This window comes from Stylophora pistillata, chromosome 8 (assembly GCF_964205215.1).
Source record: "Stylophora pistillata chromosome 8, jaStyPist1.2, whole genome shotgun sequence".
Classification (NCBI taxonomy): domain Eukaryota; kingdom Metazoa; phylum Cnidaria; class Anthozoa; order Scleractinia; family Pocilloporidae; genus Stylophora; species Stylophora pistillata.
The window spans coordinates 5,801,425-5,824,970 of record NC_142526.1 but is presented as its reverse complement, the minus strand read 5'-3'; the positions used below and the strand labels follow the sequence as shown (position 1 = coordinate 5,824,970).

Here is a 23,546-nt window from a genome sequence, read left to right as displayed (position 1 = left end):
GCAGGGTGAGGGGTAGGAGACGTTAATTTCCCACGCACGAGATTACTGTCTGGTGGATGTCCTCCCCTGGGTGGGATGGGCGGGAAGGTGAGATCGTTACATGGACTGAAGCGGCTGCCAGAGGTGCCTGATAATCCTGACGTCCGATCTCAACCTTATCATTGTAACTAGACACGTTTGTTGTTTAGAGTGCTTAAGACTTTCCTTTCCTTTCCTACTTAATCTTCTATATGAACGAAGTTGAATTTATGGAAAGATACTTATCAAGAAGATCATTTACACTTTCGGCGTCACCACTGTATGTTGCGAAACAGTAATCGTCAGAAAAGCGAACAGCGTGAAAATTTTCATGCAAGCATCTGATTTCTTTCTACATTATGCTCTCCTTGGTGACCGACGGAGCCATTGCATCGACTTCGTATGCCACATGGGGCGATTTTCCCGCCAGCTGGCGAAAATGTGACATATTAAAGACCGGAATTTGTTTTGGGTTTACCGATCGGAGGTTACGTATCACTTTCCAGTATCTTTATGCTTAGTACCGCTGACTCCATTATTTTTCGTTGTAGACTCACCCTCCCTCTACGCCTGTGGAAAACTGTCTCTCCAACGGACAGAGATGAATAATGAAATGCTACATCAGAGGGTATGCGGTCAACAACGCGGGCTCAAGTGTCCTAGGTCTAAAATTTTGAAAAATTAGCGGAAAATAATAAGGGCTGACCTTTAAAACCGGGGAACTCTATTCTCGTCCAAGGCACTTTCCTTATTCCAAAGGTTTAAGGGAGAAAATTAATTTTTTAGGGGGTGTACCAAGTTTTTGGAGGTTGTTCTGTAAAAGAAAAGCGGCAAGGAAAACGACACCTCGAAGCAACAGAATAAGAAATCAACCATGCGAACGACTCAAAATCCGCGTTTCCGCGGCAAAACCTGGCGCATGCGTATACGTTATTCAGCTCTGTCAGTCGATGATTGTTTTCTTTTATTCTCGCTATTCTCGCTATATCACCCCTGTAATTCAGCGGTTATACACTGAAAGGAGTAAATCACCCTGAGGATTCAAATCGCTAAAGAATCAGAAAACATGCCGAGAGGCCCTGGGAATTAGATCGCTCGATAAAGCTTTTTCGTCTGGAAAGCTAAGCTTAATTCTGAAATTCAGAATCAAGTTTACGTACAGCATTGAAATTAAAAAGTCATAGACTTGGATTTTGATTAGTAGAGCAAAGCAAGAATTAAAAATGAATGACGCGTTTATAATTGTTTAATTGCAGTCTATTTTATTACTTTCACATTGTGACGTAAATCACTCAACCGTTCGATTGTGGGTGAGTTGCAACGAGAAAAATGTAGCGATGATTCACGAGAGAAAATGAGACTTTATCGGATTGTTTTACTTATCTTTGCATTTGCCTTCCTTGCTCAAGGTAAGTGAGGTATTTCTGGGATGACTTAAAGTTTGACGCGAGCCTTTGAACCGATTAAACGGAAAAGACGAAATTAAATGCGAGGGATACAAAAAAAACTGCCTACTTGTAAGAGGAAATTTGGGAGCTTGAAAGTCTTTTAGTTTCTGAATACTAGCTGCAAGTGTGATTTTAGCTTTCTATGCCAACTTTGAGCTGCAGACTGTAGTTGTATTTGGGTTTTCAGTGATTGACAAATCGGGCAACTGATGTAGCTAAAACGCGCGTGCTTAAACCTGTAAAATTTCTTTCTGTGGCAGAAGAATAGGTGCTGCTAAAAAAAAAAAAAAAAAAAATGGAAATGAAGAGCAGAGAGGTTGGGTTAGGAGTTTCCTTTCCAGCCTTTTCAAGTCCAGCCCACGAAAAGCAGTAACTTTCAGTCACGTGCACTCGACCCAGACTTTTGCAAAATACAGGAGGACATATATGGCGGCCTGTCTTTAGGTTGTGTTCCTCAAGGTGTTTCAAAAAGCAAAATAATGTCGTACTAAGTTCGGCCGTTGACGACTGTTACAGACGTGTCTTTCCCATTGTCCAGTATATGTACTCCTTGGTAAGATTCTATTTGTTCTGGAGGCACCAGAAGAGAAGGAAAAGCCAATCAGCTGAAAAATACCGATGGTTTGTTCCGATTAATGCACGAGTCTCGGTGCCAGTTTCCAAAAGTATTCGTTTATTTTAACACCCACCATTTTCCGAACTTCCGACGTGTACTCATCGTATAAATTAATGAGTTTTTTTAGAATATTTTGTCGGGATATTTCACATTCATCACTGTGTTGTTGATAAACCTTTTCAGTGAGAAACTTAAAAAAAAGTAAAATTCTCAGAATTTATTAACTTTTGTATAGATTTCGGTGGTGACTCTTAAAAATTGTTTTGTATTATATAGTTGATGATTACTTCAATTTTCATTACCACCTTGCGTTAAATTGTATTGACAGCTGTATTGAGATAATTTACTTGGCGAACAAACGTACCCTAAATCCATTGTGCTGAATATTGCAAAGGACTGATTATTTCTATTTCTTATTTGATTTCTAGGAAAATCTTTACCATCTACATTTTCAGAGGAGGCAAATGTTCCCACTGCATTACCTTTGGCATCTATCAACGATGGATACCAGGGAATTGCAGATGACTTCAATGATGACAGTTCAGAGAATATTGGGGAAGCACCCCCAAAGAGGCCACCCATCGGCCAAGAACAGAGAAAGTCCAATGCAGATAGAGAAAATGGACTGAAAGAATTAAAAAAGGAATTTAAGCATGGGCGCTTGAATCTAAAACACCTTCACAAAAAGTTGGCACCCCTCCTTAAAACAAGTGACCTTCAACATACTGGTTCAAATATTCCTGTTGGCAAACAAGGGTCTGGATCTATGGAGAAAGCATTGCCGACCAAATCACGCCAGCTACCAAAAAAATCAAAACATTCAAAACAAAACCTCCCAAAAAAATCAAAACAAGAACAACCGTCTTTAGATGAGGAAGTTCGTCCAGAGAAGATAAAGATGGATAGGAAAAGTGGTTCTGGGGAACTTTCTCATTTGAGTCTAAAAGGCTTTTTAAAAAAATTGGCACCTCTCTCTAAAACAAGTCCATCCAAAAGAACATCTGGGAAGAGTCATATTCAGTTGACTGGTATGAATATTCCTGTTAGCAAACAAGTACTTGGATCTGTGAAAAAACCTCTGCCATCTAAGTCAAGCCTGGTCCATAAAAACTCTGGAAAACCAAATCCAAAACAGGAACGACCATTTTTAGATGAGGAGCTTGATCTAGAAGAGGCAAACATGGATAGTGAAACTGGCTCTGGAGAATCTTATCGAGACATGTTTGAGTCTGAAGAGCCAGACAATGTTGTAGGCCTTCAACTGAGAACAGGAAAAACAGGTATGACATCACTTCATTCTTATAATAAGGGGAACATTGGGGACATAGCTAGGTATTACTGGGGTGTGTGAAAGGGCAGGCTCCCTGTGTCACAGCATCTGGCAGAACATTACGGGCATAGCCAGGTTTTTTCAGGGGTGAAGGAAGGGGAAGGCTCTTTGTGTCATGCCATCTGGCTGGTAAATGTGTGTTGTGGAAAATCACCTCACGTAGCCCTGACCCTGGGAACATGAAAAATGCAGAAAAATGTTGAAGTTCAAATTATGGAGATTTGGTAGCCCAATGGTTACTGTTTCATAGACAACACTGTTCCTTCACACTGTTCTTCACTTCAGCTATGTCTGAATAGGAAACAAGGAAATTCTAGGGAAACCTAGTGAGGTAATGAAGTTAAAGGGGGTTGTAATACCTTTGATGAACAATTTTGTCAGAATGCAGAGGCTGACTATATGCATCGATCTCAATGTTCATACTCACTTCATGCCGTTGAAACACAGATAGCTCCAATAGTGGTAGTGCACTTCTGGTTTCTATAACATAATTTGGTGATATGTCAAACTCATGAGCAACCCTAGGATTAGTTTTCTTTGAGGAGTTTTAAACTTGCTCCAGAATGATTGGAGATACATATACAGTCACATAGGTGAACAAGGACTACTACAGGGCACTCAGATAAGTTGGTGATCACAAATGATGATTGTATTTTAGATATGACTACTGGACATTTGTTTCATATGAAAACATTCATTACTAACCGCAAGACCTGCTAAATGTGTAGGTGAGCCAAATGCATTTGGAAGAAAGAATACTGAAAAGATTCATGCACCACATGTCAATAATCCTAGAGCCTCCCTGCAGAGTGACAGTCAGTTGACTGGTACAAACATTCCTGTAAACAAGCAAGGATTTGGATCTATTGAGAAGGCTCTGCCTACATTGTCAAGCTTACTTAAGAAGCATTGGCCAAAACAAAACTTGAAACGAGAACGACCATCTTTAGACAAGGAAGTTGATTCAGAGGAGGTCATGGATTCTGAGAGTGGTTCTGGGAAAACTTCTTCCAAAACGTCAAGCAATGTCAAGACACTTCCTCAACTGGAATCAGGTGAATCTGAGGCATGATATTTAGCATTTGACTCCAGGAGGAAAGTGATTAATGGCAATATGTGTGAGAGATCATGTTGTTCTAAGACAATTAGCTCCTTCCTCTTGTGGATGCCTTTTTTTCACCAATGCATCCAAGTGAATTATGGGAAACTGTTCAGAATCCCAATGAGTTATACATGTGTGTGTGTGTGGGGGGCAGGGGGTTAGGGGTAGGGCTGGGGCGGGGCAGGCGGGAAATGAGTGGGGGGCAACTTGCAAATTAAAATACTTTAAGGCTAGTATTTTATGCAAGAATGGTACGTAACATGTTCGTGCAAATATTCTTACTCAGCTCCAAAACCAAAACAAGAAATTTTGGATGGGGAGTTAGATCCAAATGATGTGGACTTGGAATCAGAAAGTGGTGTTGGAGAGGCATCTCAAGGGGAGTCAAGGCATTTTGAGGAACCTCTTCAAGACACTAAATCGGAATCAGGAGAACCAGGTGTGATATCAACCTCTTTCCTACGGTATAATAAGCAGAATAGGTTACTAAAAAATGTCTGTACTTTGTAGGTTAGAAGAAAATTATTGTGCTGACCTTTTTAAGCCATTCACAAATATTTAACTCATTTAAAGCTTTCTTAGAATGAAATTTAGTTTGAGGATTGAATGATTAGAATGAAATGCAATTTGTAGAAAGTAGGAACAATCAGATCAGTATGGGTTCAAAATGATTTTTCTTTATTCGAGCTCACTGGTGGATTATTATTATTATTATTATTATTATTACTTTGTCAACTTTTGATTAAGATGTTTGTGTCAGCATTTTACTTAATATTTAGCTAGTCATCTTCTTATTTAAATAATGTATAAACCAAATACATGACTCCTCAAGCTGTTAGTTTTAATATTATCGTGTTTAAATAAAGGGGTTATCTTATCTTATATCACATGTGATCGCCAACCCAGAGAACTTTGATTGAGAAAGCAAAATTCTCTTTGCCAGTACCAAAAGAAATCTATAGAGAAGAGTTAGAGAGGAGATAGATAATACTATGGCTAGTGATGGTAGGGTCTAAATGGTTAATGAAAGGGACTAGTTGAATAATTTTTATGTAGGTTGTGTAGCTTAGAAAGAATTGTACCGGATTGTAAAGTAAGAATTTTGCTAGATTCAGCTATTTATGGAGATTAAACTCATTAAAAGCTTCCTTAAAATGAAACTAGTTTGAGGATCAGTCTGCAACAGAATGATTATAAATCGAATTAATTGCAATTTATAGAAAGAAGGTACAATCAGATCAGTGTGGGATAAAAATGATTTCTCTTTAGAACTAACTGGTGGACAGGGAATTCTGAAGACTGGTACAAAGATGAACCAAGCTTGATTTTGTAGGTAAAGCTTTCTCCATGGAGAAACCTTTACTACAAAGTCAAGTTTGGTTCATCAACAGATTCCTCCTAAACAAAACCTAAAACCAAAACAACAATTTTCAGGTGGGCAGGTTAATACAGAGGATGCATCCCCTTTACCTATCTTATACGGAGTGTCCTCCAAATCTCTTGACCCTCCTTGAGTGTCCACTCAAGGAGGGTTAAGGGATTTGGTGGAATCTTTTCTGGAGAATGAACGGGAATCAGAAGAACCAGGTGTGACATCTTGACTCCTTCCTATAGAGGGGATAGGCAGGGTTGTAGCTAAGAAATTATGCTGCTTGCTTAAATCTCAAGTAAGGGGCTTCAAAGGTGGTGAACAAGTGTAAGTGTGTAACCTCAGAAGTGCCTGTTGTGCTTTATCAATTGCAAGCAATTGCCGGCCAAAAATCCAACCCACAACTGCTGCATTTTCATTTGGCAAATTTCAAAGGTAGCCAGTGCTTCACAGAAATCCTGGATCTCTTCTTGATCTCTTCAGTCCTTGTTCTCTTCTTGTTTGTTTTCTGTGTTTGACATTTTCAGGATTAGTGGGTTCTGTAGTTTGAAAATAACAGATAATTTCCTTCAAGGTCTTTTTCCCTTCCCTTGTTTATTATCCAGAAGAACACTCAGAGCAATCTACTGGGGTGAAATCAGGTAATGAACCATTCGAGTTGCCTGTCTCTGAAGTTCGCTGGACTGGTATGTCTTTGGCACACGACAGACATCATGATGGTGTTTCTGGTAGAGGAAAAGATAAACCAAAAAACGGCACGGAAAAATCAGGCGGCCTTTCAATGGTGGTGACCACGCTGCAAGCAATTTTCATTGTGGGTGGAATTTTGTTGGTTGTAATGATGGCTGCTTTCTTTGCTTTTGCATGGTAAGTTGAAATGTTATAAGCCCCTCCCCTCCTTTAGATTTGCCCTTCTTTTAAAACAGCATCAAAGTTCTTTTGAACCTTCCCTGTGCTTACATGTAGGAGTGAAACCTCTGAAATAAAGACACAGAGAAATAATTAGATCAAACTACATGACACACCACAAAAAGGCATGATGCATGTTCAGACATTTTCCAGATCTTAAGCGTGTAAACAAATGATGCTCATGACTAAAATAATTTGTTGCGTTGTTTAGTTAGGGTTGCATTTTTGGGGCCTTATTGTTTAGTGGGGGTTTTGGTGGATTAATAGGGCAAGATTATTTTGCTGTTTAGAAAATGTAGTAACATAAGCAGCCGTCTGCATATGGGTCAGATGGAATATACCTATGTCCAAGAGCTTCAAATAGTTCCATAGATGTATGTACATACTGTATCATGTATTCATTATAAGAAAATGACTCACTATGGGGCCCTTGATGAGATTTTGATTAGCCCCTTCTTTGAAAAACTGCATTGAATTCCAAGCTTGGCATTGATTTTTTTGTGTGTGTGTTTGTGTGTGTGTGTGTGTTTCTGTTTTCATACACAGGCCTGTAAGGAAATATTATTTGCATCTGTGCCGACAAATGGACAAAGATCGAGAATCTGGACAGAATGGGGAGCTCACAAGTATCAGAGTTGATAGGGTCCACCCCCTAGAGCATGAGTATGAAATGCCTCTACCCCCTCCACCCTTGAAGAAAGTTACCACGGCTTACACTCCCAAGTCTGCTCCAGGTACTCAAAGCAAACAGTAGAATCAATTTAGGGAAAGTAAATACTCTGAGTTTTCTGCAGAAATATTCTGTTCTAAGAGGTGGAGAACTTTGCTGTTTCAGGACTGAAGCTTTGGAGAACTGTTAGCTTCAAGCTACAATTGTATTTAAGGGAAATATAGAATTACTTTGTATTTAATAATAGTAATTATAATAATAATAATGACTTTATTCAGTATTTTCACAAGGTGGCTCTTGATCTTGCCAAAAAATACCTCTGCTAAAAATACAAATAAGTTACATATTTATCATCCTTCCACAGTCTATAATTTTATTTATTCCTTCCCAAGCCCAGTAACACTCCTTGATGGAGAGTAGCACTGGGAGCTAGACCCAGTACTACAACACAATCACACGACCAGGTCTCGAACCAGGATCTCGCGACCCAGAGTCAGGCGCCACCCACATACTTCACGTAGTTTACGTGATCTTTACTCCACGTTTTCATTGGCCCTTTGTGAGGCCACTTTTGTTCTGATTGGTTGTTTCAATTACTTTGGATTACGTCTTGATCCTTTTGTTTTAATTTGCTCTCAAAGTGAGTGGAAATTTCGTCAACTTGCTCAGAGCACGCTTTGGTCTGCAGAGTAAAGAGCACCTGACTACCAGAACTGTGGAAGGCACCAGCCATCGACACGGGGAATGGAAGGCCCCGGATGTGATGGCTGACGGCAAGAGGAGGGACTCGCGAAATTCTGAAATGAGGAGGCTCATCAAGAAACAAAGTTCCCAAAGGAGAAACTCGCTGGTTGACAGCATTACAATTGCTAAATCCATCATTGGTGACTATGCAAAGAATAAAGAGTTCGAGAAGAAGGCCGCACGACGGAGACACATTATCAAGGAGTGCTGCTCAGGTCTTGAGTCAGACAAAGGGTTGAATAAAAAAAGGGTGTCTTTTGCCGATGAACTGGAGATTGCCTGTTCAGTGATTGAACCAGACTCGCCTTATAGGGAGAGATTGGAACATTCCAAGGAGAAACGTCGAGCAATTAAGGAGCAGACTTCTGGAAAGAGGAGAGCATCGCTTTCAGACGATATAGAGATTGCAAAATCCATTATTCTGGAGAGTCCAAAGAGATACAGTCTTCCACTCAACTTGGTAGAAGAGGTACTGAAAAGTTTTAAGTTGTGATAGTTTCACGTCACTGTACAGAACAATTCTAAGTGTTTCCTTGAAACGAAAGGTCAAAATTCTGAGCTCATAGGGTTTGCTCACGTGAAATACGATGCTAACAGATTTCAGACCACAGGGATCCCATATATAAGTCGTACTTTGTCGCAGTTTCGGTGTCTCAGAGAATGTTCCCTTCACTCGATTTACAGATGATCAACTTAGGCATGGAACCCAAAGACCACCTCAGCTACCATGAGTTGGACTTAACCAAGCCTGTTGCCAAAAATGATGTGTTTCACCCAGTAAAGTCGTCAAGGTTGATGTAAAAAAAGTCTAAAGGTGAGTTTCGCTTACTTCATCTAGCTCTAGGCCCAGTTGTTCAAAGAGTGGATGGCGGCATCCAACGGAGAAATCCCTGTTCAGCGAATATATTGTCATCAAAATGTACTCTGCTGTCTACCTGATAGAGAGTTATCTATGGTATAGCGCAACACTCACCCTTCGAACAACCTGGGCCTGCGGTTTTCCTGTAGAGGAAGACGTCAGATGACGTGATGTTTAGGCTTCAAAAATCTTTAGTGCTGCTACGAATTTATTCAACAAATTGACCTCGATTATCCATTTGTATTATATGACAGAAGAAGGGAGGTAAAAAGTGGCGAAAAACTGAAAAGAAATCGTTAGGCATTGCACTGCGAAATTTCGAGTCAGACAATGTAAAACTTTTAAATGAAGGGGATAAGTTTCCAAAGAAACCCTGGTGCTGTGTCGGTGAGGGCATGGAGTACAGCCAGATAATTTGGTTTTATTAACCGAGTTGATAATGTTAATTAGCCATCGTAAAGAGTTAAAAAGCTGGTGTTTCTAGCGTTAGTCCTTCGTCCGAGCGAAAGACGAAGTGCTGACGCTAAAAAAATTAAGTTTTTAAACTCTTTACGGTGGCCAATTTACATTATTAACTCGGTTCATTAAACTGAATTACAACGTAAGACTTAATCTTGTTGCACTAACAACCTCCTTTGTTTTTGACAGATGCCTTGGAATGGTAAACATGTTGCTTGTGAGAAGTCTCTATCGTTCATTTCTTTTCTTCACTTTGTATTTTTTATTTTTTATTCTTCGTGTAATAGCTTACATTTCCTGATTTCATGAACTGGAATCTTATTTAACACTTCTGATTGACAAAGAAAAGGAAATCCAAAGGATACTGTGTACACTTAAAACCAATATTATTACCTCTTTTCAGTCACTGATTCGAACTTAAATTTGGTGCGCTGGCACACTTCTTTTTTTTCCTTGATAAAGAAAGACGGGGAAGAGAAATGTGAACGAGATTCTTTGTTTTCAGTTTCGAAATGTACTGACAGTATCGGTAATTTCACGGCCAGTCATGGAAGGCTCTGAATTATTCGTTCATGTTCCTTCTTAATACCTTTCCAATAAAGAACAAAGTTGTTACCTACTTGTTTGAATGCTTGAGGACTGGAACACAGCGGGAAATTCCGTTTGTTCTTTAATGAATAAGTCAACCTTAACAAACAGTATTTTACGTATGATGCACGATCCTCGCAGTAGATAGCGCTATCAGCTTAACGGCCTGCTCCCAGTTGGCTTGTTAGCTCAATTGGTAGAGCGCTGCACTAGTATCGCAGAGGTCAGTGGTTCGAGTCCCGTACAGGCCTGATTTTTTTTCAGGTCTGATTTTCGCCATTGTATAATAGCGCTATCTACTGCGAGGATCGTGCATCATACGTATCTAATACCGCAGTTCAAAATATATGAACTTCATATATTAATTGTATCTTAAACAGTATTTTCGTGAATACTGAAACGCGAATTTCCTCTAACAGATTCCCTACGAATTTTCTCTCGAAATTCGAGACTCACTAGCGCTCCCAGTTGATCAATCCGTAAAACATGAAATCAAACGATGGCTGCACAGAAACTTCACTGAAATGTCACGTAAATTTCTTTTGGACCAAAGTTCGTCGAAAACTCTGGAATTTTGTCAAATTTCGTCGACGGGCGTTTGCCTTGTGCATACCTTTTGCACAATACCGTATACTGAAAATGTTTACCACTTTTACTTGTGACGTAGCGCTGGTTAATATCGTGGATCAAGGCAAACGGTCACTTGGATTTTCACGACACAAACTACGGTCACGTTATCGAAAACACTTGCGTGACTGCGACAAAGAACCTGCGCGCACTGAGTCTTTTCCATTATTCTGTTTGATAAGAATAGCATCAAAAATTACAGAAGTAAGAAATCTCAAAAATACCAAAGAAAAAGGGAAAAAAACTTATCCTGTTAGCTTGAAGGTCACGTTCTGCACAGGACCGCGCAGCAAACAATTACGTTAATTCTTAATAATGATTGTTTCCAAGCTCGCAATAAACCTTTACGAGGTCACATTTCAGTCACTTTTCTTTCGGAGAGCCTCGCAGTTATTTATGCAGCGATAATTTCCTAAAAAAATGAGATGAGAGTGATTTGGATCGTGAGTTTTGCTCTTGCAATTTCCGCATTTGGCAAAGGTTAGTTGCATTTCTACTTTATTTGCGTAATTTCGAAATTTGAAGCGATTTCTATTTACTTCGTGGCCTGACGGTTCAGTGCGCGAAGAGGGAAAAATATGGTGCATGTCATTTTTGTTGTTTATGTCAGTTTGAATTCCGCGCTGAGAGCCTTTGGTTTATCTTGTAACTAGATAGACAATAGGAGCTATTCCTAGCGTACCCATCTCATGCAGTAATAACTGTCGCTAAGTCAAAGACATTTGAAATATTCAGTCAGCAACAACGAAAAAGCTAATCAATGAAAATTAGCCGTGGGTATAAGTCAAGTATGTCGATTCGCCCTCTTTCTCCCTCACTCTTTTTTTAAAAAGTAAAAAATTGGAAATCTTTCCACTGAAGACCTACTCATGCAATAAATAAATAAATAAATAAACAAATCGAAATAGTTAGCATTTGTCCCCCTTTGGGTACCAGTTACTTTTTTAACTTGCTACAACTACAAACACTGAGAAATATATAAAACGGATCAAGATTTTTAGAAATCGTCTCCAGATTGGAGAGATATATTTAACCAATAACAGCGAAAGTGTAGAAAAAAGAGGTCAGTCAAAACACCAGAGGTAAAAGTGAACGTTCTTTGAAATCTAACCTATGTAGGCCAGGGGCGTCGCGGCACAAAAATTATCTTTTGTAACGACAATCCTGGCATACGTTTGTTTTATCTGTAGGAAATTCTCTACCATCAACAAGTCTTAAAGGGACAGGTAGCTTTCCCGTTTTTTCATTGAAGCCTCTTCAAAACAGGCTCCATGATAGCAAAGGTGATTATGCTAAAACTGGCCAAGATACCAGTTCAGAAACATCTACCCGTGATGGGATTACCGAGAGCGGAGGACCAACCCTTACAGCTAAATTGAAGAAATCGTTTAACATCGGAAAGAATATCTTGAGGAGAGTGGAGAACCTACTAAAATCATCAAAAAAATTAAAAAAGGTAAGGTCAGTTTACGAGCATTAAGGTTCGTCCTCTCAGAGCTTATCCCAGCTTCTGTGGCACGAGTCTACTCGGAGTGTTGTTACTTCCCGTAGCATTTACCCTACTGGAACACAAACCCATGTTCCGTATGTTGTGGCTCACCAATCCAGTGTTCTGGAAGATTTCGGTGGAGCATCGTTCTACTTTATCACCTACATGACAGCCTGTGGAAAGCTTTTTGGCTCCTTATTTGTGAATAGTTTTGTTAAACTTTTCTTATTTTGATGGTCTGGTTATGACAAGATATAGTATCTATGTTTGATATTTACTTGTTTAAGGTTAGTCCTCCTAACGACAAAGTGAGTTCTGGTGAAACCAACGTGGGATCCGGAGAGCCTCGACATCTTGAGGCTGAACGTTTCATTGACAGGGAGTCTGGTACACCTCTTGTCCTTTTGCCTTCGAAAGAAAAGATCTCCGCACGACATGGCCCTGAAGATCCCAGGTACAGTATGCAGTCTAATATAGCCCCAAAGCCTCTTACCATACAAGGATCTGATAGTCGCTGGACTGGTTTGTCCCTGGCTCACAGAAAAAGCAATGGCGAAATAATAAGTGCCAACAAAGCAAACGACAAAACGGAAGACTAAAAAGAAGGTGGCCTTTCCATTACTGCCACAACCTTCGGGGCAGCAGGGGTCTTTCTGCTTCTCAAGATGATTTCTTTCTTTGTGTTTCCTTGGTATGTATAACGTCACGTTTCAAAATCGCAAACCGTAATCATTCGTTGATGGTTAATGGTCTTGATGTTTTTCTTGGGATGGAGTACTGCAAAGTGTCGTTATTCGCCAGACCTAGGTTGTTCGAAGTTTGGATTGCATTTTAAATATTCATCCAGAGTGAAGAGCGCAGTAGGTTTTGATAACACTTACCCATTAGGTAGAGCCTTATCTGTTGGATAACTTTATATGCTACTTGAGCAGATTGGCTAGTTGTTAGAAAGAGATATAATTGGTAATCAATTTTTAAGCTAAAGAAAAAAGGTAAGCCCTTTTTCTTTCGGGAATTGAAGACCTCTTGACCTTTCTTCTCACATAATCACAGAGAGTCTGAATCTTTCTGTATTTTGGTTTCAACCCTTCTTACTCCGAAACTGATTCTTAAGATGAAATATACGATAGGAACAGTAGGTCGCTGGTGATGCAGTTATCCTCGTAGCTTAAGATAAGGTTCTTAAACCTTTCGTTTTTACCTGCAGGTCTATCAGGAAACATTATGAATACTTGTACACGTCTACGAGAAATGCGGATGCAGAGACTGGTAAAAGTGGCGAGGAAGAGCTTACCATCGTCAGAGTTGATAGCAGTTATCCTCCAGAAGATGATTATCAAGGGGGCTATTACTACTTTTGCTATCCTCAAGAAGAGCCTCTGCCCAGTCCTTCTCAAACACCAGGTATGAAAATAAATTTTTACAACAGGCATGATCATGGTTTTTTATGAGATAAAGCCGGAAAAGCTAGCGGCTGCGCTTTAAAGGAAGTGAAGGAGTAGGAAAATTCACACCCGCTACGAAACTTGCAATCGAGACAGGGTATAGCGGGTGTGAGAAAGCGATGGACTTTCACGCTTCTTTAAGAAATTAATTATTAGTCAATTGTCTGCTTTCTACGGAGGTAAATTGCAAAAAAAAAACTATTGTATTAACGGAGATGCTTCTACATGTAGTAACATATTCTTGCTCAACGCTAAATGGAGCTGGGATGGCGGGGTAGTGTGACTTTAACGCCCTCGAAATCGTGGTGCTCAAAGCTAAATTTTCGATCCATGTGTCGCTTTGATATCAGTTTGATTCTGAGATTCTTTCTTCTGAAAATGTTTGTACGGGAAACAGGAAACAGATAACGAAGAATCAGATTGTAGGATGTTCTGCCACAAGCATCTAATATTGTTTGCTCTAATGAAAGTGAACCGGTTTGTTACATCGGTACTCAATCCTTTTTCTTCGTCTAAAAAACGGCTCATCATTTTTATGACATCAACAAATTACTCAGTCATAAATACAATAGTTTCCTAGAGTGCGGAAATCCCCCAGGAAAGGAAGGTCTACCAGAGTAAGAACGTCCCCCAGGAAACGGAAGTCTCCCAGACTACGAACGTCCCCTCAGTTGCCCGTATCCAGGACAAAGTTAGAACGATCAAGGATGTCAATAAAGACGACGAGAAGAGAGATTTTCGTAATGCTGAAAGAAGAAGGATCATCAAACGCCATACCTCCGAGAGGAGAAATTCCCTCCTTGACAGCTTGACGATTGTGAAATTATTGATTGACGGCCAGTCTAAGAACAAAGAATACGAGAAAAAATCCTCTGAACGGCGCCATGTGATAAAATGTCATGAATCGGAGCTCGCATCAACGCGTAGTAAAAGACAGGTTCACTTTGCTGACGAAATTCAAACAACTTGTTCAATAATAATGCCAAAATGGGACCACAAAGAGAGTGTGAAAAAGTCAAAAGAGAAATGCTAAGAAATAAAGAATCGGTTTTCTGGGAAGAGCATCACATCACTGACAGAGGCGATCGAAGTTGCAAAAGAAATTATTGTCGACAGTGAAAGGCGAAAGTATGAAATTCCAGCTGCTGTTGTCGAGGAAGTAAGTTTCTTCCCCGTGGGGCATATCCCATAAATAGGCTTGTGAGGATGTGCGCGCCACTGGATGGGGTCATATTTTCACAAATGGAATAACTATAATGATATTGTATTTTAAATGCAGTTATTAGAATGGGGTTGCACATTCTTCGGGACTTTGGTGAAAAGTAAAATCTCGATTGGGTTTATAAGGATTAAAAAAAGGGAAAGTGTATTAGATATTCAGTATTGAATAAGGGCGATTTCAAGATGGTTTCATAATCGCTCAGAGAATGATGTTTGAAAAGAAAAAGAAAATAATTAACGAGCCTGGTTATTCCAAAATATCTTGATCCGCAAGTTTTTTGCGGATAACAATTCATGTCTTGATTCCTGGATAAGGTATTGACATTAAAGAAGAGGGATGTAGTACATTACCGGACCAAAACGAACTAATTTCATTTCCGGCCATTGATCTCTATTTTTTAGACTTTGCCTTCCGGATAGCCCATCTTACAGTTACGTGCTTGGTTGCCAAGCCTTTGAACATGGGTGAGACCGAGTGACCTTGTTATGACACAAATGTTGCTGCTTTTCAAATGTAAATAACTTTGTGATCATACTAATTAGATACTGGTCTCTATCGCAACAAGGTCACCTTCAGCCTTTTCTAAATCAAAGGCTTGGCAACTAAGCGCACAACTGCAAAATGGCTTTTTTGTCTTTGGGGAGTGATCGATGAATTACGCTCGGCCTTAAATTAAGCAAGAACATTAATATTACTCTTGATGAGACCGATAAATACAGCCCACAATTCATTCCGTCAATTGTGGGCCTTAATTATCTCTCAAATCAGGAGCAAGTAAACTTCATTATTTACCGCTTGGAGGAAGGAGGACCATTCAGATAAAATTTATTTTTCAGTATAAATTTTTTTTGGGGGGGAAGTGGTGGGAAAGGGGCTTACAAAGGGGTTTGAGGGGGAACGGAGGGGGGATTAGTTCTCGCCAAAAGGGGGGGACTTAAGAAAATTGACAGAACTGTTCTCTTAACTTGACCGAGGATTCAGGCTTGCAGAGCTCCAACCTCGTTCCCAGGGCTTTTCTCTTTTTGAATATTTTGGAAGGGCAAAGCCCTGAGAACGAGGTTGACATAGCTACTGGTGGCCCCATGAAGTACTATTCTGATATACTCAGCAAGCTAGTAGAAGAAAACCGGTCGGTTGAGTTTATCTGAGTTTTTTATACTGGGGGAGGGGGGGGGGGAAGGGGATAGCAGACCCATAATAACAAACAAACTCACTAAATGCAGTTTTCGTGAGAAGGAAACGCAAGAATACTTGCTGCTTGGTAGTAGACTTTATTGAATGACTCTGTCAAATTTTAGATTTTAGGACAGCTTTGCAGAAGTCACAATAACAGCAACAGGAAACGAGCAAATTAACGCTAAATGAAGCAAATTCACTGTAAGCATTGTATTCGGTACTTACCCCAAAAAATTGTGCTTTGCGGTCTTTTGAATTTATTGTAGTGAAATGGAGAAACAGATTAAACTATTGCGGGAGGAACGTTGAAAGAGTGCTGAAAAAGAGAGATATATGTTGGAAAACGAGGTAGGAGAGTTGTTTATGATGACTGATCATTTGTGAGTTTGCGTGAAGAAAAGTTTCTTGTAGATCTTTTATGGGGAAGCCGATATGAAAGCTGGCAAATCTGTCTTTGGAGCATCATCGCCGTAAAATCTAATGCAAATGTTGGGGGGTTTTTACCGCTCGCTTGGCTGAGTTAACGAGAGGTACTAAGACTGTAATTTTCTTCTTTATTCTCTTCTGGACAGCTACTACAGCAACGCTCTATGCATCTAATAATAATCATCAACGAACGCTTTTCATTCCACTAATTTACTCTTGTTTTTCTCGTTGCCATGTTCCCACCAATAACGTAGCTCCATTTTCTGCCTTTAAAAGCACACACAACCCACAATTCCTCTATTCGCTCCAAAGAAGGGCTAACGCTCGAAACGTCAGCTTTTGTAATCGTTACGGTGGCCAATTTACCATTTCCACTTTGTTGATATATCCAAATAATAATAATCATCACCATGCTCAACGCTTTAAGTAGGAAAATGGTAGACCTGTTTGGGTTAGCTGACCGTGAGAGTTTCCGCAGTGTATTCGTTGTTTTGCAAAGGGGGAAATAGGGTGGCTCGTTCCGAAGCACTTTGCGAGCACCAAGGAACCAATTATATAATTAAACGCCAATGATCGAGCTGCATACGAAAATCACGCGCACAAAACATGATCTTAGTGTGGGTAAATCTCAAGGTCAGTTTTACCAGCCCAAACATGACCACCTATGAACTGACTAATTATTCTCAACCACAACAAGCGATTAAAATGTCTAGCACGGAAAGAACTGAGCCAAGTTCAAGCACACACTAAAGATAAAAGATCAAAATTATAGATTTACCAAAATAACACGTAGACGCAAAAAGGCGAGACTCATCAAAACAAAAGGTAAACCTAAAAATACTCGAAATAGCAATCCTTTAAAATACTCCACAACATTACATTACTCCCCGCCTAAATTAAGCATCGTCCTCGATGCGTATGGTAAGGGAAAGACTGCATGGATGATAGATATGAAATTGCTAATTGATACCTCTTCGCTCCGTTAACAAAATAACTGAATTTTTTATTTATTTATTTTTTTTTAATTACCTATCAATTTAGACTTAATCCAACCAAGCGGTCATTAACCAACTGTCGAAATTGAACTACGTCACCTGCGAACCAAAGGTTTTTAATTTGAAAATGAAGACGTTTTCGCACTCGCGTGACGCGCGGATTAAAAGGCTATGGACTACTGAAAGGCAATTCCTTATTTTTAAAGTGAACATTACTGCACGCAACTGATTTTCTTCATACAAAGGGTAAAAATTATCAGAAATGGGGCCCCGAAAGACATGACTTAAGAACTGTTCATGAACCACGAAGTAATGACTAATATCGACAAATTCAACTAGGTTATGAGTATCCCAATCGATGGCACGTCCGTGGCCAGAAAAGAACACTAAAAATAAATCAAATGCCTGTCATGAAAAAGATTGGTTTACACGGAATACTGGAGTGACAAGTTCCGGATGCTGACTCTCACATTGATGTTTAAAGGTTGCGAACAGGCCGCTGACCGACGCTAGCTGGGTGGCCGTTGCTTCTTCTAATATTCGAGAAAAATGAACTAAAGTTAAAGTTATTAGGTAGTTCATCATGAAAATATAAGAAAATGAAAACAATAATTCACTTCAGTTCAATTCAATTCCTTGCAGTACGGGCTTCCTTGGAGGCTCTTTTTGGACGATTGGTCGGTCCTCTTGTGCTTCGAATAATGAGTGCGGGTTTTCTGTCGGTGACTCTCTGGAACGGTTGTTGGCAAGATAGGTGGACTGACAGGCGTGGAATGTGGCAAAGGTAGATGGAGATGCACCGGCAAAATATATAGAAGACAATGAAGTTAACCACTGGGTCTAGTATCGATATTGCTTCCCATTAATTCGCGAAAATCGTCTCCAATAATTTGTTTCATCTCAGATTTGCTCATGTGAGAGTTTTGATCTAAAGCTGGACCTACAAAACCAATTGACTTATCTTTAGGGTTAATTGCTTTTGAGAGTTCTTCCAAAATTTGCGCCGATACTTCCTTAGGTTAAAGTCTGCGCGTTTACCCGACCCTTGTAATACTGACTCTTTTAGTTTAGCGAAGTTTTCTGCCGATTCCAAATTTTCAGGTTGTTGCAAAACAACGTACTCGCGAATCTCGGGAAGACCCTGGACAAAATAGTGTGTCCACGCAGAATTAGGCAAATTAATTCTCGCACAATGTGTTCGAAGGCTATAGGCATAATCCGCAACCGATTCTTTCTCTAGTTGTCGTCGCTGCCCTAGCGCCCAGTGTCTTACGCGCCACTCACTAGCACCGGAGGCAAAATGCGTGAGTAACTTCTCAGACAATTCTTCGAAAGACATCTCATCGGCTCTCGGTAAAGTTTTAAACCAAGCGCTAGGCAAGCGTAACCCTTTAAATAAAGAGGAAGCCCCTAATGCTAAACTTTTATTGTCCCAACCATTTAGTCTACCGGCCCTCTTATAATTCCTAATAAATTGAACTCATGAGCGTCATCGGATTCGTCACCTCTATTAAATTGGAGACGTATCTGATGATTTCACACCACCGATTCTATTTTGTGAATTAACCGAAGTTTGCATTCGTTCGACTGCTTGGCATAACTGACTAACTTGGTCTTCCATTTCTGCATAGGCTGGTGCAAGAGAAAATTGATTTGAGTATAAAGAATTATGTCAATTATTAACAACTGAGTCATTACGGGCTTCGAGAGAATCTTCGCTTACTTTTCACGATTCTCAAGATTTTTCCTGGTCTTGCCGCTCTCATAAATAAGATCTTCTTCGGAGTCAGCTAAAACTTGGGCTACCGGTACAAGAAGAAACTAGAGAACATTCACTAGGCGTAGGAATCCCACTTAACGCCCTTGATTGTGCGTCAGCCCTCAGCGATCTACTAGCTGATTTAAAAAGTGAACGAAAGAATGGTACTCTAGATAGCTGAACGGGTGGAGGAGGGGCTGGCCACTCATTCGACCCCGAACGGCCAAATTTTCCTGGCGAATTTTCACGGCTAAATTTTCCTGGCGAACGGCCTCTTCTGCCAGGGCACGCGCTCGCTGCCTAGTAATCAGGATGATTGTTAAAGAGATGGCACATGAGCCAAATTTCCAAAAATTAAAGCAACGTAATCGAAAACGGTTCTAATAAAGAGAAAATGTTGCAGACGCGTAATTGAAAATCCAAACCATGAAATTGATCATTAACAGCGATACTCAAACCAGAAGCTAACTGACCTATACACTAAATAAACTGCTACATTCTACGCTGACTAGAAAAGAACTGGGCTATCACTCAGATGTAGAAAGTCAAATTAGCTTGCAACGGAAAAGCATGCTGATAAAAGCGAAGTTCCACTCACAATTGTAGGAATTCCAAAAACGTCCTTTACCAACTTGTAGATAACGGGTGCTCCTCCAGTTTTGTTGAAGACGGGTCCTCCACCAAATTTGTTGGGGGGTTTTTACCGCTCGCTTGGCTGAATTAACGAGAGGTACCAAGACATTAATTTTCTTCTTTATTCTCTACTCTTCTATTGTTGCTACTACCTTCTACTCCCACAGTTATTTCTCTTCCAACTTCAGCAAGGAGTGCCCTCGCATTTAATGTAAAAATCACAGACATGTTTGGGTTAGCTGACCGTGAGAGTTTCCGCAGTGTATTCGTTGTTTTGCAAAGGGGTAAATGGGGTGGCTCGCTTCGAAACACTTGGCGAGCACCAAGGAACCAATTAAACGCCAATGATCGAGCAGCATACGAAAATCACGCGCACAAAACATGATCTTAGTGTGGGTAAAGCTCAAGGTCAGTTTTACCAACCGAAACATGACCACCTATAAAACTGATTATTCTCAACCATAACAAGCGATTAAAATGTCTAGCACAGAGAGAACTGAGCTAAGTTCAAGCACACACTAAAAGTAAAGGATCAAAACTATAGATTTACCAAAATAACACAGACGCAAAAAGGCGAGAGTCATTAAAACAAAAGATAAACCTAAAACTACTCAAAATAGCAATCCTTTAAAATACTCCACAACACAAATGACCTCTAAAGAAAAGAAAGATGATCATCGTCAGTACGTTTGAGCTGTAACTTTCGTTAATAAAACTCTCCACCTACGATTACATGTAAATTAACTGATATTTTTAATTACCGTTATTCTTATCCTTTACCTCATTTATTTTGCAGATACTTTGGGACGAGGAAAGTTTCTGGAAAAAGGAAGTATGGCATTCATCCCTTAGTACAGAATAGCGTTTAATTATTTTCATGATGATAGTCAAGAACTTCAAAATGTAAGGACAGAGCGTTTCAATTTATTCAACCTAAGTTCGTTGGGTTAAGGGTGCGGGGTGCAATCGCCTAAAACATTCATCCATGATTACTCTTGATTTGACAGACGATCGCCATTCATAATGCTCCTGCGGCTAGTGGCTTCGAGTAGATGGTTAAGAACATCGGAATGGTAAATGGTCCTATATCATTAACCATCTGATCAAAGAAAACGGGTCTGTTGATTTCTATATCTAGGGATAGGCGAGGGGGGGAGAGAAGAGCGGGGAAGGGGTCCTTGGTCCTTTGGGTAACAGGAGATGGCCAAAATGTGGACTATCCACTAAAAGCTCTTTTCACCTGAGTTAATTTAGTACGATCGATTTGTTCAATTTTTAAACAAAACAGCTGATCTTATAACGTGTCGTGTGCGCTTGTGAAACGCAAATACAGCTAAATAGTAGGATCACATCACATCACATCGTTCAAAACGTGCTCTTGGTGAAAATTATGGAAATTTTTGTTCTTAGACACGAGTTTTTTATCAAAACTCAAGAACTGTGCGCGATGTAAAACGTAAAAAAGGCTACTGAAGGTGAATAACTTTGCTTTTCATAATCACGCGTTGAATGGCGATCGTTCGCGATGGGTTTTACAAAGTTCTCGCCTGGATTTCTCGATCTCATTTTTAAGCCACCAATCTAGACTACTACTTTTCCCACTGTCTATACCTTCGACAGAGCTTTCTGCAAAACAGACCACCTCTAACACTTCAGTTGGGATAAGATAAACTCTCACAATCCACCACACTGGATAGAGCGCTGGACTGTTGTGCGGGAGGTCGAGGGTTCAAGCCCCGGCCGGACCAACAGTAAAGGTCTTAAAATAATTGAGAGTAATTTGCTACCTTTCTATAACATCAAGAAATGGTTAGATATACTAGTGTTCTCGGATAGGGACGAATAAATGGAGGTCCCGTCTCCTGCAGGGTTGGGGTAGGAGACGTTAATTTCCCACACACGAGATTACTGTGTGATGGCCGTCCTCCCCTGGGGTGGGATGGTTGGGATTATTGGGCCCGCAATAACTGGCGCAAGCTGTGGCGGTGTCCCTGCCGGTTGGCGAAGCTAAATAATTCTAAATCTAAACACTGATGGCTATTCCAGGGGTGAGGGGTAGGGGATGAGATGTAGGTGTGAGAGGTAGCGGGTGAGGAGTAGGGGTGAGGAATACAAATTGCGATCCACTCGAAACAAACTCATATTGCTCGATGCAGTGAGAACTTTAACTTTATTGCCTGATAAAATGTAAAGTAATTTAGTTTTGCAGGGATTTTTTTGTCTTAAGATCTGTCAAGAACCTACAAAGCGAGAATTTGCTTGAAAGCAGGTTTATTACAGCCCCTACTAAACGATACAACATTGACACATAAGCGTTACCTAGCAAGATTGAGGAGTTCTGTTGGTAAAAACTGAGCAACTTGGCGGAGGGAAAAACAACTGAGGTTTGGGCAGGGGTCGGGCTGGTCGGGTAACGCCAGGATCTGCGATGCCCTAAGATTGGTCTTTTTTAGCAGTTTCTGTGAACACGAATAGTTGATGAGAAAATCAATCGGAGGAAATATGGCAGACAATTATCACATCACGCGTGTCACTTGACAAAGCTTTATATTATAGCATGAATGAACATAGTACGCATCGTCTGATTGGTCAGTTCAGTTTTCAAGGGGAGACCTCATCAGCCTCTAGAGCCCCCATTTGCTGAATTTCTGTCAAAGAAGTACTACAAAGCATATTTTCACGGCCTCTGTAACGTAATAAAGCCACTTGAGATGCTGGGAGGACACTCGAAAAGCCTATAAAACTACAAGTTTAAAGTTTTGGCAACATTTTAAGGATATTTGGCGTACATGACTGCATGTCAAGTTCTGTCAACACTCTGCGAAACTAGTCCTGGAAAGTCTCAGGAGATTTCCACCCGAAATGTATTTTGTAGATAACTTATCGAAACAGTTACCTGTGACCAAGCTTTAGTTCCATTCTGCCGGCCGGCCGGCTCGATCAGCTTCAAGTGTTTCCATCAACTTCAAAGCGGCTTAAGCGCGCTGCAGCACTGAGAAGGCACTCATGGTTGCCCGTGAGTCGAATGGAAGCGCCGAAGATTTCTTAATCCCCAGCCTTTATTCGATCCTTTCGCAATTTCGTGTCGAATTTCTTTGAATCCTGTTCTTACAGCCAGGCTTCTTTTTTACTTTCACCTGAAGACTCATCCGTTTTTTATCTTTTTAAACGCAGATCGACGGGTAGCAAAAATCACCAAGTGTGACCGAAATCAGGAGATGTTTACGCGACTGAAATTCAAGGAATAAAGGCTGATAGTTTCGAAAGAAACTGTTTGGGGCTGCGTCGGTGGGAGTAACGAAAAAATAATTTGGATATATCAACAAAGTTGAAGTGGTAAATTGGCCACCGTAACGATTACAAAAGCTGACGTTTCGAGCGTTAGCCCTTCGTCGGAGCGAAGGAATTCAAGGACCAGGATGTTCACCGCAAAGAACACTGCGGGAGTCATTTGTGGTGATGTGAATGTTACAAGAGGGTCTAACAATAGGTTTAACGGGATGCGGGATAAGGCTTGAAATCGAATTTTATAGGAAGGGGAAACCGTACTATGCTCTGTTTCGAAATTGCGAATTACACAACCTCAGAGACATTAAAAATTATTTATTTGCTTTTTTAAAGGCCTTAATTATCCCAAACCGCGCGTAATAATAGTTGAAACT

The 23,546-nt window shown here is 40.3% G+C and overlaps 2 protein-coding genes and 2 long non-coding RNA genes across 6 annotated transcripts; 3 read left to right on the top strand and 1 right to left on the bottom strand.

Moving 5' to 3' along the window:
- Positions 1-1,307: 1,307 nt before the first annotated feature.
- Positions 1,308-12,062, top strand: LOC111344843 (uncharacterized). 3 transcript variants are annotated; one of them, XM_088731115.1, is made up of 9 exons: positions 1,308-1,427; positions 2,511-3,362; positions 4,141-4,467; positions 4,801-4,953; positions 6,489-6,750; positions 7,339-7,526; positions 8,104-8,675; positions 8,891-9,020; positions 11,930-12,062. In XM_088731115.1, the coding sequence occupies exons 1-8, from the start codon at positions 1,373-1,375 to the stop codon at positions 9,005-9,007; spliced, it is 2,526 nt and encodes an 841-aa protein (XP_088587241.1). In that variant the 5' UTR covers positions 1,308-1,372; the 3' UTR covers positions 9,008-9,020; positions 11,930-12,062. The 3 variants fall into 3 exon arrangements, with proteins under 3 accessions (XP_088587241.1, XP_088587242.1, XP_088587239.1); XM_088731116.1 differs by lacking the exon at positions 11,930-12,062 and adding an exon at positions 9,714-10,143 and having other exon boundaries at positions 6,492-6,750; XM_088731113.1 differs by lacking the exon at positions 11,930-12,062 and adding an exon at positions 9,714-10,143.
- On the bottom strand, positions 2,117-4,145 carry LOC148724633 (uncharacterized). The gene is made up of 2 exons (XR_015990992.1): positions 3,840-4,145; positions 2,117-3,247 (listed from the first exon to the last, which is right to left on the bottom strand). It is a non-coding gene; the product is annotated as an uncharacterized LOC148724633 (long non-coding RNA).
- Positions 11,165-14,190, top strand: LOC148724632 (uncharacterized). Its single transcript, XM_088730379.1, has 4 exons — positions 11,165-11,219; positions 11,930-12,195; positions 12,516-12,682; positions 13,436-14,190. Exons 1-4 carry the CDS (start codon positions 11,165-11,167, stop codon positions 13,677-13,679), a joined length of 732 nt encoding a protein of 243 aa, XP_088586505.1. The 3' UTR covers positions 13,680-14,190.
- A 2,151-nt stretch (positions 14,191-16,341) lies between these two features.
- On the top strand, positions 16,342-23,504 carry LOC148724631 (uncharacterized). The gene is made up of 3 exons (XR_015990993.1): positions 16,342-16,419; positions 20,681-20,787; positions 23,059-23,504. It is a non-coding gene; the product is annotated as an uncharacterized LOC148724631 (long non-coding RNA).
- Positions 23,505-23,546: the final 42 nt, after the last annotated feature.

Excerpts from the sequence above, each read along its gene's own strand:
- LOC111344843 (XM_088731115.1), top strand. The coding sequence starts at position 1,373 with ATGAGACTTTATCGGATTGTTTTACTTATCTTTGCATTTGCCTTCCTT. Across the intron at positions 3,363-4,140 it reads ACTGAGAACAGGAAAAACAG|GTGAGCCAAATGCATTTGGA; the intron begins GTATGACATCAC and ends CTAAATGTGTAG. Across the intron at positions 4,468-4,800 it reads ACTTCCTCAACTGGAATCAG|CTCCAAAACCAAAACAAGAA; the intron begins GTGAATCTGAGG and ends ATTCTTACTCAG.
- LOC148724632 (XM_088730379.1), top strand. The coding sequence starts at position 11,165 with ATGAGAGTGATTTGGATCGTGAGTTTTGCTCTTGCAATTTCCGCATTT. Across the intron at positions 11,220-11,929 it reads AATTTCCGCATTTGGCAAAG|GAAATTCTCTACCATCAACA; the intron begins GTTAGTTGCATT and ends TTTTATCTGTAG. Across the intron at positions 12,196-12,515 it reads CATCAAAAAAATTAAAAAAG|GTTAGTCCTCCTAACGACAA; the intron begins GTAAGGTCAGTT and ends TACTTGTTTAAG.